The sequence below is a fragment of the Macaca thibetana genome, chromosome 2, assembly GCF_024542745.1.
Source record: "Macaca thibetana thibetana isolate TM-01 chromosome 2, ASM2454274v1, whole genome shotgun sequence".
In the NCBI taxonomy this organism is placed as follows: Eukaryota; Metazoa; Chordata; class Mammalia; order Primates; family Cercopithecidae; genus Macaca; species Macaca thibetana.
In genome coordinates this window covers 20794545-20814584 of record NC_065579.1, presented here as the reverse complement: position 1 = coordinate 20814584, position 20040 = coordinate 20794545, and the positions used below count along the sequence as shown (strand labels likewise).

The 20040-nt window shown below is 36.7% G+C and overlaps 2 protein-coding genes and 1 long non-coding RNA gene across 17 annotated transcripts in view; 1 reads left to right on the top strand and 2 right to left on the bottom strand.

Annotated features, from left to right (window-relative positions):
• The window catches only part of NEK10 (NIMA related kinase 10), a 272943-nt gene extending 269482 nt beyond the window's left edge, over positions 1–3461 (bottom strand). For all 9 annotated transcript variants that reach the window (XM_050779439.1, XM_050779442.1, XM_050779444.1 and 6 more), the window contains exon 1: positions 3210–3461. The gene's annotated coding sequence lies outside the window, so the exon portion shown is untranslated. The remainder of the gene's footprint in view (positions 1–3209) is intronic.
• Positions 3462–3538: 77 nt separating this feature from the next.
• Positions 3539–13527, top strand: LOC126948110 (uncharacterized). Its single transcript, XR_007723341.1, has 3 exons — positions 3539–3659; positions 12284–12395; positions 13387–13527. It is a non-coding gene; the product is annotated as an uncharacterized LOC126948110 (long non-coding RNA).
• Positions 7131–20040, bottom strand: part of SLC4A7 (solute carrier family 4 member 7) — a 107243-nt gene continuing 94333 nt past the window's right edge. For 4 of the 7 annotated variants that reach the window (XM_050779453.1, XM_050779452.1, XM_050779456.1 and 1 more), the window contains 2 exons: positions 17538–17635; positions 7131–11269 (listed from right to left, as the gene is read on the bottom strand). In XM_050779453.1, the coding sequence (XP_050635410.1) occupies positions 11188–11269; positions 17538–17635 (180 nt within the window). In that variant the 3' untranslated portion in view covers positions 7131–11187. Of the gene's footprint in view, positions 11270–13683; positions 13792–17537; positions 17636–20040 lie in introns of all 7 variants that reach the window. The other 3 variants (XM_050779450.1, XM_050779449.1, XM_050779455.1) reach the window with 1 other exon arrangement.

Genomic DNA, 20040 nt, shown 5'->3' with positions numbered 1-20040 from the left:
TGTTTAAAGTTCACTTTCATCTAGAAGATGAAATCTTTGAAACTGTAAGACTTATTCCCAAATCCAAGTCATACACACTGTCCACAAGCTGATTATTTCTATTCCCTCATCCTGCTTTACTTATTTCTCTCCTCGTATTGTGTTCCAAATAGAACATAATACAAATAAATAACATTTACATGGCAGTTCCTGCATAACGACCATTGTTCTAAGAAATTTTTCCATATTAATTCATGTAATGTTCACAACCACCTCATTTTACAGATGAGGAAACTGAGGTGCAGAAAGATTAAGTAACTTGCCAATCCCATATCTAGAATTTGGGGAGCTAGGATTAGAACCCAAGCAGTTTGACTCGAGAATCTGTGTTCTGTGAACTCTGCTCTACTGTGCCCTGAGAACTGTCCAAAGATAATAGTGCCTTTGTTTTGTTCACTGCTGAAGGCCCAGGTGTTCAACAAATATTTGTTGACTGTCTGGATGAACTTCCAGCTTCTCTCTGCCTATCCAAGTGCTCAACCCAGTTCACTCTGACTTCAGCCTCAAAGCTTGACTGGCTCTGACAGGCAGAGTAACATTCCAGGCCCTTCTTCCACCTCCTGAAGCCTTTATTGGTTGCACTGTCTTTTGGCTCACCCTCACTGGGCATGGAGCCCCAAACCCATTAGATGGTCAATAAATACTCCCTGAATGATTGAGACTCTGAGCTGTATCAGGCTGTCGCCAAACACAAAAGTTTGTGATCAAGTACTATAACAACAGGATGGTGCCCTAGAAATTGCACTTGACTGAATCAAAAGATTGATTTTTACCTTTTGTGAACTGACCATGCCAATTTCACAACTCTAGCCTTCGGTGGTCTTTTTTTTTTTTTTTTTTTTTTTTGAGACAGAGTTTCACTCTTGTTGCCCAGGCTGTAGAGCAGTGTGGCATGATCTTGGCTCACTGCAACCTCTGTCTCCCAGTTCAAGGGATTCTCCTGCTTCAGCCTCCCAAGTAGTGGGGATTATAGGCTTGCGCCACCATGCCCAGCTAATTTTGTATTTTTTGTAGAGACGGGGTTTCACCATGTTGGCCAGGCTGATCTTGAACTCCTGACCTCAGGTGATCCACCCACCTCGTCCTCCCAAAGTGCTGGAATTACAGGCATGAGCCACCGTGCCTGGCCCAGTGTGTTCATCTTTAAGCTTGAAAGCTTACTATATATAAAGCACTATGCCTTTGGTATGAATTATGTACATATAATCTTTAAAACAATCCTATGAGCTAGGTGCTATTATATGCCCATTGTGCAGATAAAGAATCTGACTAGAGGCTAAGTGATTTGTTATGTGTTACACAACTAAAATGCTAGAGCTAGGATTCAAACCTATGTATGTATGACTCCAAAGCTTAGCTCTTGCAAACCATGCTATACTGTCTCTCTCTCTCTTTACCATTTTAAGCTTATGTCATATAATAACAGCTACCGTGATAACGATTATAGCTTAAACCATAAACTGTGAATTGAAGTAGTTTCCAATTACTGACGGTCTTGAAATTAAAGTAAAACCTGTAAATTCAACATTTACCTTTTATAACCAAAAGCTTCATTGGTCATTTCTAACTTTGCTGGAAGAAATAAAGATACCATGGCAAATAGTAACTTCTCATTTTAGAGATTCAACCAGTTAACAAGTATTTGTTGAACACCTGTTATGATGTCTTGTACTGGGCTAAATGCTGGATATATATAACAATAGTGACTGAGACAAAGATGGCTTCTGCCATCACAGAGGCAGTCTAGAGAAAGAAACAGTAATCAAGCAACATACAGAAAATTATTGGGGAGTGAGAGCAGGAGTGTGGGGGTGCAAAAAGGAGAGGCCATTCCAGGCAGTGTGAGCGACAGGTGAGATAACTACACACAGGAGAAAATGTGACATATTCTGGGAACAATCAAGATGGAACTGCTGATAGAAGGCCTAACTAAAGATTGGATTAGGGTAATGGGGAATCATTGCAGGACTTTAGGTAGGGAAGAGAAATGCCCTTATGTGCGTTGTAAAAAGATCAGTTTAGCCAGGCGCGATGGCTCACGCCTGTAATTCTGAGGCTGAGGCGGGTGGATCACCTGAGATCACGAGTTCGAGACCAGCCTGGCCAACATGGTGAAACCCCTTCTCTACTAAAAATACAAAAATTAGCCAGGCGAAGTGGCTTGCACCTGTAATCCCAGCTACTCTGGAGGCTGAGGCATGAGAATTGGTTGAACCCGGTAGGCGGAGGTTGCAGTGAGCGGAGATCGCTCCACTGCACTCCAGTCTGGCAACAGAGCAAGACTCCTTCTCAAAGAAAAAAAAAAAAATCAGTTTAACAATGGTGGGAAAAAAGTGAATTGGACAGATAGGGCCAGACTAGAATCAAAGAAGCCAGATGGATGTTGAATTTAACCAAGAGATGGTGGAAATTGAGACAGTAAGAACAGAGATGGTAATGTGGGAATTGATTCAACATCTATTAAGAAGGGATAGTCTTGATAATTGATAGAGATGCAGAGGAAGCAGCAGTAAGTGTCATGGATGTTGTCTAGAGTGTAGGTTTTGAAAACTGAATGGATAGTGGAATCCAAGAGCAGTAGCAGGCGTGGGGAAGATGGCGTTCAGGGTTGCACATGTGTGGCATTAACTTGGCAGCTGGATTTTGGCGTCTGACGCTTAGTGGAGCAGGCTAGGTTCCAGGTGGAGGCTTTCTAACCATCATCAGATACGTGGTGCCTGAGGCGAGGAAGTGGAAGGGCTCACCGAAGTGGAGCAGAAAAGCAAAGGGGCAAAGTCAAATCAGCATCCTGTAAGGAGAAGGCAGAAAAGCGACGCTCACAGAGATGAAGAATGAACCTCCAGAGGCGTCGGAGCAGATTGGAAGAGACACATTCAGGCTCCATTTAACCAGAATAATTCCGTTATCAAAATGGAAGCGCCAAGAAGCATCGTTGATGGCGCTTTGCCACCATCCATCCGTCCAACACAAACCCACCTGCTTCGAAAAGACTGCCTCACGTAGTGACTCACTTACCCACCACAGCCGCATTCTCTACCCCTGCCTCTTGTCTAGTGAAGCTGGCTCCCGAGGCTTCGGGGCCGCCCCACAGGCACCTGAGGACGTCTCCCCGGAGACCCTGACTCGAGCTGCGCGCCGGCACAGCCGGGCAGCGGCTCCCGCCTACTCACCGCGCCGGAGGGACGGTCCCTCCTTCAGGCCAATCTCCTTCTCATTGTCCCTGCTGCTGTCACCTGCTGCTGCAGACCAGGGGTCCCGTCCAGTCTTAGCCCGTCCTGTCCTCCCCCCAGCCTACTCGCGGTCCCCTCAACCTCGAGTACACCGCGGCCAGCTGCGCCGTTGGTTTTCCAATCAAATCCTCCTCCAGGCCACCAACCGGCGCTGGCCAGGCCAATGCCGACAATTCTTCCTCCGCCTCCCGGGGCCCCTCAGCCAATCGGGAGCAGCCATGCTGCGCAGTGCAGAGCGCCATAGCGACGGATGACGCCTGCCAGGGAATCGCCGTAGCAACCAGAGACGCGCTAGGTCCACCACCAAGCTTGCAAGCAGAAGAGGAGGCAAGTGATGCTGAAGGCTGTGCTGCAGCCACTTCACTGGAACCTAGAGCTACCTGTGAACAGGTCTCCTAAACGTTGAAGATTTTTCTGGATTTAGGGTGTCTAACCTTTGATGGGAAAGGGCAGCTTCATCTTGGAGTGTTTACTTTCAAGAACCGCTATGGGCTAAAAATCAATTCTCTTTAAAAGCAAAGATTTAATCTGATAAGGAATCAATGCAGCATGCTAAATATCTTTCATATGGCGTGAAAACGTCTTCAGTTACTCAAGCCACAGGCAATGAGAATATGGTGCCATAGCACCATATTTTTCACAAAAATGAGTGATCTGGGATTCAAGAAACCTGTATGGTACAACTATTGCCAGTTCGTTTTGTGGCCTTGGGCAAGTCACTCCACCTTTTGTGAAAGTCTGAAGCGTCTTTAAAATTTCTGAACTGCATTAGATAACGCTTTAAAAATATACCTGACATTCTGTAACTTTAAATACATGAAAAATGTCAATTTACTGACTGCTCAATTTTGTGCTGGGCACGATTTCAAATTCTTTCCTTATTTCACTTAGTTATAAAACGGAGGCACAAGAAGTTTCCTAAGTAGTCCAGTATGGCAGAGCTAGTAAGTGATGCGAGTCACGGTAACATCTACTTGAGTCTGGTCTTAATCACGATGATGCTCCTTTGACGATTTCTTCGAGTACTGGGCCCTATTCAACCTCATCTTAATATCACTAAACGCTCATGAGTGTGTCAACACTGGTGATTACATCTTCCCAAACTGGATTTTAAATGAATACAGTGAACCCTAACGTTTTTCAGGTTTGGATAGTAAGTAGGCACATTGGGGTAACAATACTTAGGCTTCCATAATTGAAAGCATTTTTTAAAATGAAGATGGCCCTATTTTGGAAATGCAGAAAGGCGAGATGAAAGCCAAACTCCAGTGAGTATAGAAGAACTAATTAAACTTCGGAGACCATAAAACCAACAAGATTTTTTTTTATATGTAAGTTCTAGGGTACATATGCACAACGTGCATGTTACATATGTATACATGTGCCATGTTGGTGTGCTGCACCCATTAACTCGTCACATTTACATTAGGTGTATCTCTCTCCTAATGCTATCCCTCCCCACTGCTCCCACCCCACGACAGGCCCTGGTGTGTGATGTTCCCCTTCCTGTGTCCTAGTGTTCTCATTGTTCAATTCCCACCTATGAGAACATGTGGTGTTTGGTTTTTTGTCCTTGCAATAGTTTGCTGAGAATGATGGTTTCCAGCTTCATCCATGTCCCTACAAAGGACATGAACTCATCCTTTTTTATGGTTGCATAGTATTCCATGGTGTATATGTGCCACATTTTCTTAATCCAGTCTATCATTGATGGACATTAAAACCATCAAGATTAATGTTACCAATAAAACAAAACAAGGTGACAGGGGCAGGAAGACCGATGCTGAGTAGAAAAAGTATTCTATACACACATTCTACATATTAAGCAGTCAGCCTGGCTTGGTGGCTCATATCTATAATCCCAGCACTTTGGGAGGCCGAGGCAGGAGGATCACTTGAGGTGAGGAGTTTGAGACCAGCCTGGCCATCATGGCCAAACCATCTCTGCTAAAAACAGAAAAATCAGCGGGCATGGTGGCGCATGCTACTGCCTGTTACTCAGGAGGCTGAGGCACGAGAATTACTTGAACCCAGGAAGCGGAGGTGCAGTGAGCCAAGATCGCACCACTGCACTCCAGCCAGACAGACAGAGCCAGACTCTATCTCAAAAAATAAATATTAAGCAGTGAGACATGACTCCACTGAACTTCTCATGTTCACCAGAATACCAATTGTGCTTCCCATCTTTCCACTACTCAGTGAAATTAAAGTCTTAAACTAATGTTTTAGCCATCCCAGAATATTCCCGAACTTCCCTGAAAGCTGCAGAGATTAAGAGGCAAGAATGACACTGCCTCTAAGACACATACACTATCATCTCAAATGTTAAGGGTCCCTCTGTAACATGATAAAAAATAAAATCCCACAAGAGATCTTGCCCCAAGCTTATAGCTTATATAGCAAGGCTCAAAACTATGAAAACATCTTTTTCTAAGGCCTTTTTTAAAACGAAATGCAAAACATAAATTATATAGTTCAAAAGTAAAACAGCGTAATGTCTTAACTACAGCATAAAAGTAACAAATCTGCATGTAAGTAGATATTCAGGATCAGCTCATCAAGAAGATAAAATCACTTCCCAAAATTTATAAAAAGACTTCAGCCCAATGGTCTAGAATAAGGCTATTTACACAAAACACACACCCCCCCACACACACACAAATCTAAGTGGAGGAATGAGAATGATCGTGTAGACTGAAAGCAGAGGGCTGAGTACAATTTGAAGTAAAGGCAGAACCTAAATTGGGCTTTGAAAGAAAAGCAGAGAAGCAGAAAGGAAGGTCTACTAAACAACAGAAATGTTTTCATTAAAAGCATAGAGATAGGAACGTGTGGGTCCACCATGAAAAGAACTGATACTTAAGAGATCAGATATGCCTTTATTGGCCAGATCACAGAGAGTTACTCTTTTCCTCTCTCCTCCTACAGAATCTCAAAGGTCTGTAGCTAGAAATTATAAATTGACAAAAAAAATTTCCCTAAAATAAATGTAAACTAAATTTTCAAATGAAATTTCCAAAAACATAAGTGTCTATCCCCATCTTATTCCAAAGGGTATCAAACTCATGGTGAGGTTATCAGAAGTTTTTCAGTGCAGAAAACACAAAAGGAAAGTGTTCCACACATGCCAAATGAGAAACACACCAAGACCTGTAATTTTCTATTAAGGAAAATAATTCATAATAAAGTTAGTCACTAAAAACAAAGAAAGAGGCCGGGTTCATGCCTGTAATCCCAGCACTTTGGGAGGCCAAGGCAGGCAGATCATGAGGTCAGGAGATCAAGAGACCATCCTGGCTAACACAGTGAAACCCCGTCTCTACTAAAAAAAAATACAAAAAATTAGCCGGGTGTGGTGGCGGATGCCTGTAGTCCCAGGCTACTTGGGAGGCTGAGGGAGGAGAATGGCGTGAACCCGAGCCAGAGCTTGCAGTGAGCTGAGATTGGGCCACTGCACTCCAGCCTGGGTGACAAAGCCAGACCCCGTCTCAAAAAAAAAAAAAAAAAAAAAAAAAACAGAGAAAGAAAGAAAAGCCCTGGAGAGTTCAGTATTATAATGAAAATCATTACACATCACACAGCAAGATTTCTAAAATCAAGGGGGAATAAATGGATCAGCCTTTTCTTAGAGAGCTTTAATTTCAATTATTTCTTAACCAGCAAACGCTGTTGTGAAACAAACACTGTTTTATTTTTTTCACAACGTTTCCTGTTTTCTCTCTCCTACCAAAGCCTAGGAGTATTAGGAGGCCAGAAACAGACATCACTCATTTACCTTCCTCTCCTATCCCATCTCAAGCTGAGACAGAGATGTGGTTCTCCTAATAATCAGAATACAAAGTAAAGACAATAGCCAACAACTAATTAAGTAGATTTTTATTGCTCAATCAACTTCAGTAACATCTCCGAAAAAATAGTTTTCATCTAACAATTATGAAACAAATTTGAAAGGCAGGATCATTCACAATATAGACCTGGTAGAGGCTTATACTTCATATAAATGAAAAAATATCAGTTCTACAATTTAAATGTTTACTTTGGATTTTATTATAGAAGAAAATATCATTGTAATTATAAAAGCCATAAAAATTGGAACTGTACTGTGAAATTACATCAAGGTATCAAATTTTATATAAATGAACAATAAAATTCAATTTTTATTTATTTAAACATAGTAAACATTGGAAGACAATCTCCCCCATGGGGGAAAAAAAAAAAAAAAAAACCTTGAATAATAAAGCAACAAAAAAAAGCCACAACACAAAAACTAATCAGTGTGCAAAAAATCTGACTAAAAAAAAAAAAAAAAACAACAACAATCTGGGGTTTAACAATTACTCTAAGTCAAATGTTGAAGTCAGTATGTGTTAATAAAATTTCATTTTTAAAATGATCTTTGGATGATTACATTTCCAACTATGTTTTCCTATAATTGACAATGTTACTTTTTGAAAAGTCAGAAAAGAAACCAATTTATATTAAGATGGCCAAATTTTGCAATTTGAACACTATTTTAAACTTTGAACGTCCTTAAGGTCTTTAAATTTACTTTCTAAAATAAATAATTGTTGGAATAAACCAAAAGACATTTCACATATTTGCACTGCATATGATAAAAATGATGCGATCTACATAAATAAATTTAAAACATTAAGTTATTTCATATAAACATTTTTAATTACAATGTTATATCAATGGCTTACACAGTTGAAATCTGAGCACTTTAAAACAGGATTCACACCTTAAACTGCTGAGCACATTTATAGAACTGATGTACATCATATAATCCTTTAAACAGCAAACTCTGGTGTTATACCTCAGTTTCAGAAAGCATTTTTCTTTCAACAGAATTTTGAACCTGCCTTTGTGAAAGAAAAAAATTAGAAAGCTATTATACCCACACAGAAAATTTAAGTATGTGGAAGAAATAAACTTTTTTGGATGAAGAAAACAAGTTGATTTTGAGTGGTAAACAAATCTGGTTTACAAATACATGCATTAGCACATAAAATATTTTGTCCTAGACATCTTTACAGAAGACTTGGCAAATATGAACAATGGTATGCCACAGCTTTTTAAAACGACGTTTAACAGATATAAGATCAGAATCATTCACATTCACACAAACACACACACACTTTAGAAAGACTGTGTGCTTTGCTTCAGCATATTTAATATCATTAAAGAATATATAGAATCATCCTTTTATCATAAGGAATTTACGTCATTGTTTTCTCAAAAGCTGCTATTTTAGATTGAAACAGCATTCAGAAAAAAGTACATTTCAGATGGTCAGCATCAGGATTTACTACAGACTTTGTAAACAGGTATCTATAAATAAATAAAACTAGGGTGGAGAAAAGAATATCCTGAGGTGGCTCTGTGGCCAGGGTATTCAGTAGCACTAAGCTCCATTCTGGAAATCAAGGCATCTAAAGAAAAGTGCAGGGCTGAACTTATTTTGTAAATGGAATATGTACAGGTTTAATTATTTTGCACCTTGAGGTAAATCAGTACACAGCAACTACTACTGCTTATATACACTTATTTAAGGCAACTTTATTTAAAAATCAATATATGTAGTAAATTATATCTGTCACTGTCTCAATGAATGTTATCTATGATTATTTTTCAAAAACAGTGGAAGAAATATAATCACTTAAAACAAGCAGTTAATTACTTAAACATGAGTTACCTTTGCTCTTAAACGGAGTAGTCAGATCATTTTGTCAGTCAAGTAGTCAAAAGAAAGCAGAAACCAGTAAAATTAGAAGCACTGTGAAAACATTTTGAGTGCAAAGTATTTTGCAAGTGACGGTTTTTCTGGCACTGGATACTTACTATACATAAATTAAATAAAATCACAGAAACACTATGATCCCAGGTAGTTTTCAGTTTTAAAATTTCTTCCTGTAGAGTAAGTACAGTTGTTACCCCCGATGTCCAGACACAAGGAAATGATGTGAGGAAATCCTCTTGTTCAGGTACATCAGGGGAGTTTTAAAAATAGCAGCAAATACTGGGGTCTTTGGAAATAATTATGCTGCTACAAATGAAAAGGAATCATTACAATGGAAGCTCATAAACAATAATAAGCACCGTGGGTAATACTCTATCAATTGCCAATAGAGTCTAACTCTTTTTAGGCAGTACCAAATGATGACAGCTATATATTTTCTAAAGAAAAGCAGCTACATTTCCAACCTCTCATCCAAGGCAGAAGTTGAATCCATCATTTTAACTTGACTCTTACAATATGGTCTTAGAGGAGGACATTACCTTAGTTAATAAATAGTTTATAATGAATTTAAAACACCAGACTTGCTAAAATTTCAGCTTTTGGCATTCCTCATGATCCTTTATTAGATTAATTATGTATACTTTTATAATTTAATTATATGGTTAAAGGGCATTGGAATTTCATTAAAATTTTCATCCTAATAGTCATGTCACCATTTTTGATATTTCTGTGGCTTCTCAATACTCATTTGATTTTTGTAAATTATTCTCTTGTCAAATCAGTTTCACAACCCCATTCATCCAGTCCTACAGGCTTAACAACATTTATTTATTTCACGTGGAGCTAAAAGTATATAAAAGATGACTAACAAGATTTGTTAGACTTTAAAAAGCTCAGAAAAGCAAAAACTAACAAATACACAAAATAAAAATGCCATTAATCTGAGCTACATATAAAATGTCTAATTTCCTTTTAAAATATAAATATGGCAGTGCTTTATATCAAAGATGTAAAATCTATCAATTGCTTTAAGATAATAAACATAAATGCAAGTGAGCACCAACTATTTACATTAACAATTTACTCTATTTGTTACTTTTCCAAATGTTTATATAATATTTAAGCATCATATCAAAATAAATATTTTAAAATAAAATCACAGGTAACAAGCTATTAAATGTAATCTACAAAAGAATAACATAAAGAGAAAATGAAAGGTAATTCTTAATAAAGTAATACTGATCACAGACCCATCTGAGAGAATTCTGACTCCTGATTATTTACGCCCACTACTTATAAGGAATAGTCAATAACTTGAACCTGATGGAAACTAGACCATTTTAAGACAAAGAGAGACAAGGCAGAGAACAGAGTGGGAAAAATAGGATTTAAAAGAGTATAAGGATTCAGAAAAAAAAATTCTACAAAGGCTTCAAAATCTAACTACTGCAAACTGGCATTGTATAACTTTTTAAATTCATGAAGTTATAAATGGTATGGGTGCTTAATTATCAAATCACCTGCAATTGTACTTGTCTGTCACAATGGATACCCAGATATGAAGGTTTTGAGATTAAAAAAAATTTAAACATAAAAGTTAAAAACTATCATTATTAAAGTTTCCATTGTTCTACATTCATCTCTATGGCTAAGAAAACGCCAGTTAGTGAAACATGATGGACATCTACAGAAATGAAACACAGAGAAGCCCTGAAATGTTTCCACTTTTCCCACAGCACTGGTATAGACTCCCTATTCTTCCCATAAAGCACTAACAAAAGTGAAATAATATGTGAAAATTTCGAGAAACACATAAAAATTATAAACATAAACAAAGGATCACTTAAGGTTTTTATGAATTGCCATTGATGAACAAAGAGATGTAAGAAAAGCAGACTGAAAGCATTTCTCCGCATCCTTCTATTGCAAAACAGAACTTTTTTTTTTTCTAACAGAATAAATATTTGAATAGTTAAGAACCATGTACCTCACTTCAAAGAGAGCATTTCATTATACACATAGTCTCCACGGTGCTCATTACAAACTCCAGACACTACTTTTAAAAACTCAGTAGTCACACATAAACAGCATGACATACAATATTCTTATATATAGTGACATGATACGCACACCTTACATATGTATATATCTATATGTATAATGCCTCTTGGTTCAGTTCTATAATGAAGTTTCAGCATCCACATATTTCTTTCTTGGTTCATCTTCAAAACTTATTTTCACACTCACAGGTTTATCAGGACTATTTAAAACAAAGAATGAAAATAAATAATTTTTAAACATAAATATTCAATTCTAAACATGGCTAAGAATGAGTATATTAAACCTTCTGAGATTACTATTAACACTACAAACTTATGACTTGCTAATATAATTTTACCTTTTTCTAAATCAATAAAGTAGAAAGGCAAATATTAAAAATTCTGTTTTTAAAAATTACAAATATTAAAAATTCTGTTTGCAATTTAAATTCATGTTCTTCTTACAACTAAAGAGGGGGTCCTTAAAATAGGGCAGTATATGGTCAGAATCTGTTGGATTACTTTTATTTAATATATGAAGAGCTATAGCATGAGACTTTTATTTCACTGAAAAATCTATTAATATATGAATCTTTGTTAATAGATAGGTATCAAATAATTTCCAAGGTTATAAATTTATAAAACTTCTCACTCCAAATTTGATTCATAAATACAAAACCAATATATTATATATATTCTATATACATACTGGTTCTGTATTTATGAATTTTATTTATGAATTTTATTTATGAATATGTATTCTATATATGTAGAACAAATATTTGAAATATATATATATATTTTTTTTGAGAGACAGAGTTTTGTTCTTGTTGCCCAGGATGGAATGCAATGGCACAATCTCAGCTCACTGCAACCTCCGCCCCCCAGGTTCAAGTGATTCTCCTGCCTCAGCCTCCCAAGTAGTTGGGATTACAGGCATGTGCCACCATGCCCAGCTAATTTTTGTAGTTTTAGTAGAGACAGGGTTTCTCCATGTTGGTCAGGCTGGTCTCGAACTCCTGACCTCAAATCATCCGCCCACCTTGGCCTCCCAAAGTGTTGGGATTACAGGCCTGAGCCACTGCACCTGGGCGACCTATTCTATATTTTCAACTTAGTATCACACAGTGACTCCATGTACATGGATTTAATTAATTGTAACATATGAATATCTGAGTTCTGGAAAAGGTTTTGAGAAAGTGTAAAAACACACTATGGTTTGCTGTCTTCTCTAGACAAACTGAAGAAAAGACCCCCTTCCCCAAGCATTTTCCTGTTAAACAACAAAGCCAAGACATTCTCTTTCTTCCTATGTGATTCTGAAGTGCAAGACAACCCAAACAAAAGGTAAAAGCATAAAACGTATTAGTTATTATTGTAAGGCCTTTATTTTTTATGATAATTATACTAACAGGGCCGGGGGGGCTGACACTGTGTGAACAATTACTAATAGTAAAAAGAATATTTAGAAAAATTCTGGCTGTACTGAACGATCCAAAATTACAAAGAGTTTAACTTTAAAACTTTTTAAGTTAAAGACAGAAGAAAGGAAACAGCCAGCTGAGAAATCAGAACTCAGATGACAGAAGAGAAAAACACAGGATAGAGAGTAAGTAGGAAAAAGGTTCTAAAAGAGGTTAGTCAAACAATGACAAAAAGCTAATCACTTATTGTCAGAAGACAGAGCTAAGACAGCAAGTGAACCAAAACAGCTACGTGACTGAGTGCCTAGAAAAGTTTTCATCTGATGCCCAAGCAGAATATACAGACACCCAACATAGCATCTTGCACAAACTGTACATAAAAAGAAGTATTTGCTGAGTATGAATGACTGAGTACCCTATAAGACAGTAACTCATTTCTCCAGAGGCTTAAGGGATTAAAGTACTGATGATTACCAAACAGAATCCCTGAGGGCTTAGTTCTTGAAGTGAGAACAAAAGAAAGAAAATAGGTTATATAACAAGAAATGTAAGAAAGAGGTTACATAATACTTTCAATACATGGTCCACTGTAAAACTGAATGGTCTTTACGTCAATGGATTCGATTTCTTCCAAATATCTCCAAGCAACATGTTTACCTCACCTGAACAAATGGCATACTAAACCAAAACACAAGAAGGGAAACAACTTGTGTTTCTCTTTTCTTAGATCATCAGAAAGCATGATTGAAATAGTATTCAATTATAGTAGTTAATCCCTAGTAGTTATCTTTATACGGTTTCTGATCTTTTTTATGTTCACTCCATACTGCTATATGAAATTTATTTTTATTATAAAATAGCTCGAATTATTATTATTACTATTTTTGAGACAGAGTTTCACTCTTGTCCTCCAGGTTGGAGTGCAATGGCACGATCTCGGATCACTGCAAGTGACCTCAGATGATCCTGACCTCAGACGATCTGCCCACTTCAGTCTCCCAAAGTGCTGGGATTACAGGTGTGAGCCACTGCACCTGACTCAAATTCTTTTTTAAAATAGGTAACTATATAAAAGACAAAAACATAATCATTATTTATACCTTATTCCAAGTATACATTAAAATGATGGATGAAAGAAAGAAATAAATGAAGCTATCATAAGTAAATGAAAATTGGCTACAGTTAGAAAACACATAAACAGTTATAACTACCTCATATTAGATCTGGTTACTTTGGCATTCTCAGTATTCATGGAAAGTGCCTTCCACTGTGCAGTTTTGGCCATTTCATCTGATATGTTAACAACTGAGGGATCAACACTGAAGAACAAATACACTTTTTGGTTAGTATTCAGTACTTGCAAAAGCATTAATATTGTCATTCTTATTATCTGCTTTCATCAGCTAAATTGAGAAAACCTTTGCCATGCACTTAAAGGTCTAGCAGGATATCAGAATTTGAGTTCTGTTACAAAGTCCTTATGAAGAATTACATCTTTCTTTCTAATCAAAACTAGGAGTAAGATTAACTAAGTTAGCAAGATTTATTTATGGAACTTCGCTTCAGAATCCAATTTGGGGTTTCAGTAGTCCTTCGGCAGCACTCTAGCAATGATGCCCTATTATCATCTTGGCTGAAAATATGCTACTGAAATAACATAAGGCTATGTTAATATGTTTATGCATACAAAAAATAATGCAATCTCAAGTCAACTAGAAAACATTTATAATTGGCACACATTTAATCTTATCAAATAAATACCCAAAGTATATAAAGAAAACTTAAGATTATGATTTTTAAAATCTTATTTTTCATAGCTTTTACAAATCATTATAAAGAATGCTTGGAAAGATAACACTCTGAAATTGAAAACAACGTTCTGAAAATATGTCACATATTTAGTGTGATAAAGGTGGTATTTATCAAGTTCATCAAAATTAAAAGAACAGAGTAGGCCGGGCATGGTGGCTCATGCCTATAATCCCAGCACTTTGGGAGGCTGAGGCGGGCGGATCACAAGGTCAGGAGTTCGAGACCAGCCTGGCCAACGTGGTGAAACCCCGTCTTTACTAAAAATACAAAAATTAGCCGGATATGGTGGCACTCGCCTGTAATCCCAGCTACTTGGGAGGCTGAGGCAGGAGAATCTCTTGAACCTGGGAGGCAGAGGTTGCAGTGATTCGAGATCGCACCACTGCACTCCAGCCTGGGTGACAGAGCAAGACTCATCTCAAGAATTAAAAAAAAGAAAAAAAAGAGTACTATCCATTTATTACAGTAAGACAACTGTTTCTGTTTCTGTATTTCTATGAAAATTACTTCAAGACCTCAAATCCAATAATACCCATAAATAATTAATTTGGGGCTCAAGGTTGTCCATCACAAGTAATAGGAAAGTATCAAAGTTAATACAAATACATTTGCAAGTCCTTTTTCTTTGATTAAAAAAATACATTCAGACAAACAAGATACAAATACAAATGTCAAATTAGGTAATGTTAAATTAACAATGTGATGGCAACTAGTTTACAAATGACTAAACAGCGGTCATTTAGAAAGTGCTAGCTCTGTTCATACTTAAAGTCAGAATGTTATTTACAAATTTAAGATTGAAGAGAAATGTGAGGTGGTCACTGAAAAGTCTCTATGAATGGTTTCTTTACCTTCGCCACGTCAGATTTTTAAAAGTACACAAAGTCTGAATACCAAAGTTTATAATGGCATAGCCATCCAACTTGAAACTGCCTACCCCGAGTAAACATTTATTCACTTGGTTGCCAACTTCATATAAGTGAAGAAAGGAATTCCTGATAAACTTTCTAGCTTCTAAATATCCTCCACTATGAAGAAAGTACATGTTTTTTTTTTCCCTCAAAATGAAATTAGATGGGAAAAACTTAGCCTGCATTATATAAATTATTTTCATCTTTTATAAGGGCTTTACAGTTTCCAAATACTTTCATATACCATCTCATTTGATCTTCCACCCAAGTAATCCAAAGCTATTTAAGATATAAAATTCTGGCAAATAAGCACATTAGCCATTTCCTGGCATTCCTGATGTTAAAAATTTTAAACATAGCCATATTAATCATGGCTCATGTCACCACTTAAAAGACAAAAGGAAAACTACAGATATCTTTTTCTTTATCAGACTATAGACTCCACTTAAATTTATCAAGGTTCATATATAATTAGACTGAAAAAGTGATAAAGTAGGGTACAGAAATTAAGCGCAAATACTCTCAGCAAGTTGGTGATAATTACTAACAACCATCATGGCAGTTCCTATACTCTTTTTAGAAGTACATCAATGAAGTTAACATATTAAATCATTTAACAAATATTTCTAGAACCCATCAAAGCAGATCACTGTGGCTGGATATATTAAATATCCATATTAAATGCCTCTATGCTTGGCATTTAAAGTATACAAAAATTTCAAGAGAATAATAACAATAGTGAAAATAAATAGCAAAATGTATAGAGGAAAATCAGTTGAATTCATTCATCACAACTAATCAACATGTACAAGTCAAATGTCACTCCTGTAAAAGCTATAAATAGCTAAAAAATAAAAAAAGAAATGGAAGGAAGTTAATTAAATACCAATAAACATTTTCTATCAACTGATCAGGGAAGAAACCTGTACATTTTCTAAGACTGATTTCGCTAGCTAATCAGAAATGGAATAGATGTGTAGAAACAGGAGGGCCAGGAGCTGTGGTTCACGCCTGTAATCCCAGCATCTGGGAGGCCAAGGCGGGCGGATCACCTGAGGTCAGGAGTTCGAGACCATCATGGCCAACATGGTAAAACCCCGTCTCTACTATAATTACAAAATTAGCAGGGCGTAGTGGCAGGCGCCTGTAATCCCAACTACTCAAGAGAACCGAGGAGGCGGAAGTTGCAGTGAGCCAAGATCACACCATTCCACTCCAGCCTCGGGGACGAGAACGAGACTTCGTCTCAAAAAAAAAAAAAAAAAAAAAAAAAAAAAAAAAAGAAAAATATAGAAATCAGGTGTGTACACAAATATAGGCTGTTATTAATATTATTTTGAGACTGAGTCTTGCTCTGTTGCCTAGGTTGGAGTGCACTGGCATGATCTTGGCTCACTGCAATCTCTGCCTCACGGGTTCAAGCAATTCTCCTGCCTCACCCTCCTTCGTAGCTGGGATTACAGGCACCACCACACCCAGCTAATTTTTCTATTTTTAGTAGAGACGGGGTTTCCCCATGTTGGCCAGGCTGGTCTTGAACTCCTGACCTCAGGTGATCCAGCTGCCTCAGCCTCCCAAAGTGCTGGGATTACAAGCATGAGCCACCGCACCCGGCCTCTAAGACTGATTTCTCTAGCTAATCGGAAATGGAATAGAAGTGTAGAAATAGAAATCAGGTGTGTACACGAATATAGGTTAATCTTTTAATACTACAGAAGTCTGCATTTCCCAACCTCTGTATCTTTAGTTCTTACATTTAAATATAAATCACCAAAATCACACACAATGAATTATACATATTTATTAATTCTTGCATCATATGAACCCTCACTGCCAATAATCAAATCACATCTTTGAAAAGTAAGAGACTTCTAGGGCCTCTAAACATAGTTATATATTGGAAGGCTATCAGAAAATGAATTACTGGTATCTGAATGGATACTGACAAAGATTACTGAAAACTTTTATTTTCCAGCAGCCACTGACCACAGCCCTAATGAAGGGCACAAAGGAAAAAGCTACACTACTGGGAAAATGGAAATATTCTCAGACTCATGTACTGATTTTAAACTTCACTAAGACAGATGGAGTGATAGAAGACAAGTCAATTTTATTGGCTTGGCATGGAAGTTAGTTTAAGGCTCTGGTCCAAGTCCAGCTTGGGTGGGAAAGGAGCAAGGGACTTCCTTTTCAAATTGTGTGACACCCTCCTTTAGTTGATACACCATATGCAGATTTTATCATCTTTTATAAAATAGAAATCATTTTAAAGAAGCATTGTATAGCTTATTAATACACTTGACATGTATATAAAAGTTTTAGAGCATAAAGTTATATCTCACCTATACTTTAGGGCCTTAACTGGAATTTGCAAGAGACTTCCTCCTTCAAATGGAAGGTGCACAGTATCATCATCGTCTTGAAGCATCCGTTCAGCTTCCTTTAGAACACATGTGTGAAGAGGTTACTTTTCCCAGAAAATTTTCCAACAGAATCGGTTAATATATAATGTTTTAAAGACTTAGAAACCCAAACTGACATTATTTAAATATAACATATCTGCCATTACTGAAAAATTAATTTTATAATCATGAAGACATACTTTTAACATAAAATAAAAACAACCACTTGTATAACAGGACTAATTTAACACTGATATAACTTTCATTTCTTTATGTAAATCACTATCACTCATACTATTTAGCTACAATCTAATTACATAAATGTGATTATCAATTATTATGTAGGTTTATAATGAGAGAGAACATTCTGTGAAACCTTATCACAATATGATACGAGCGGAATGTCATTTAGATAAGGCAGGGTTTCTCAACCTCAGGAATACTGACATTTAGGGTATAATATTTATCTTTTGTAGAAGTCCTATGTATTTAGAGTATTTCACAGCACCCCCGAATTCTACCTATCAGATGCCAGTAGCAGCCCCTCCAGTTATGACAATCAAAAATATCGCAGAAATTGAAATACTCTCAGCAATGTCTCAAATACTCTCAGATCAATTTGCTGAGAGTATTTGTTGTTTAATTCCCTCCAGCCCAACCCAGTAATAATTACTAATAACCATGATGGCATTTCCTATACTCTTTTTAAAAGTACATCAATGAAAGTACTATCTTAAATCATTCAGCAAATATTTATAGAACCCAGCAAAGCAGACCACTAAGGCTGGTTAAGATCAAGGCTCAAGCTCAGGTTGAGACCAACTTGGACAGTGGACACAGAAGAAAATTATGATGTTAATAATGGGGGTGATGGATAGGACAGTAGAGGGAGACACTGAGAGAACATTTGTATTTCTTTTCCTTACTAATAGAAATTCTACTATTTTGAGGTGCCAATGTGCCCAGATCTTAAAAACAAACAAAAACAAAAACACCTCTAAACTAAATCTCCCAGCATTCCTTGCAACTTAGTAGGATCATGAGGTGCAAGCAGAACTTACTGGAAAGAACATTCTGGAAAGACTCTTTAAACTTGACAATATGGTAAAGTTATTTTGCCTTCTATCCCTTCCTTTTTCCTGCTGTCTCTAATGCTAACATGACAGCTGGAGTCTGACAGCCATTTTGACTCATGAAGTGAAGGAGAGGATGGAAACTATATGCTGAGGTCAGGAGAAAAGTACAAGGAGCCCCTGATAACTTTGTGGGGCTTAACACTACATCACTTGCTTTCAAGAATTCTTTTACTTGAAACGCAAGAACAACCTTGTGTTTAAAGACCACTTTTACTTTTGTTTTTTGTTATATATGACTGAACCTTATTCTAATTAATACAGAAAGTGATAAACAGGCAATTTGGCCCATATATTTTATAGGTAAATTACATCCCATTTCAAAAATCACCAAAAACTCATACAGGCCAGGTACAGTGGCTCACGTCTATAATCCCGGCACTTTGGGGGACCAAGGCAGGCAGATCACCAGAGATCAGGAGTTCAAGACCAGCCTGGCCAACATGGTGGAATCCTGTCTCTACTAAAAATACAAAAATTAGCCCAGTTTGGTGGCGGGTGCCTGTAATCCCAGGTAGCTTGGACCCGGGAGGTTGAGGTGGTTGCAGTGAGCCAAGATCATGCCACTGCACTCCAGCCTGGGCTACAGAGCAAGACTCCATCTCAGAAGAAAAAACCAAAACACCTTACATATATAACTCTGAAGAAAACCAAAATCTTAATTTTAAAAATCTGGTGTCTTAATTCAAATTAATATTGTAATTAGTATCTAATTAAAGAATTTCAATTTTTGTTGAAAAATAAACATAAAACCAATAAAATTTTAATCTCTATTTAAACAGGACCATAACATTTTAAAATATGTATCTTTCTTATCTTTGATTTCCAAACAATATTCTGAATGGGAAAATGGAGCAAGGAAATACAATCAAAAAACCATCAATGCTATATACTCAAGTCTCTACTTTTCCTTCTTATTCACTGATAGTATTGAGTTGGTTATTAAAAATCAAATTCCAATTCAGAATAAAGTATGTTTAAATCTTGGCATACAAATCAACTAATGGTGGTACACAGTAAGTGCACATAAAGACTAAAACTTTATTATACTTTTTTAAAAAGATAATTACTTAAAAATCCTTTTTGTCATTACGTATAAAATTAAATATATGCTAAAATTTATATTAAATGTATTTAACGTTCACTCAGATAATATACTCTGATGTACAACTATTTTGTGTTACCTATATTTTAATATTGCTAAAAGCTGTAATTCTTCTGATTACTGATTAAGTAAGCACATGATATTTAATTTTTGAAAAGTATTACTGTGTCAGAGCTATGGAAGTACAATACAATGAAATAGTTAA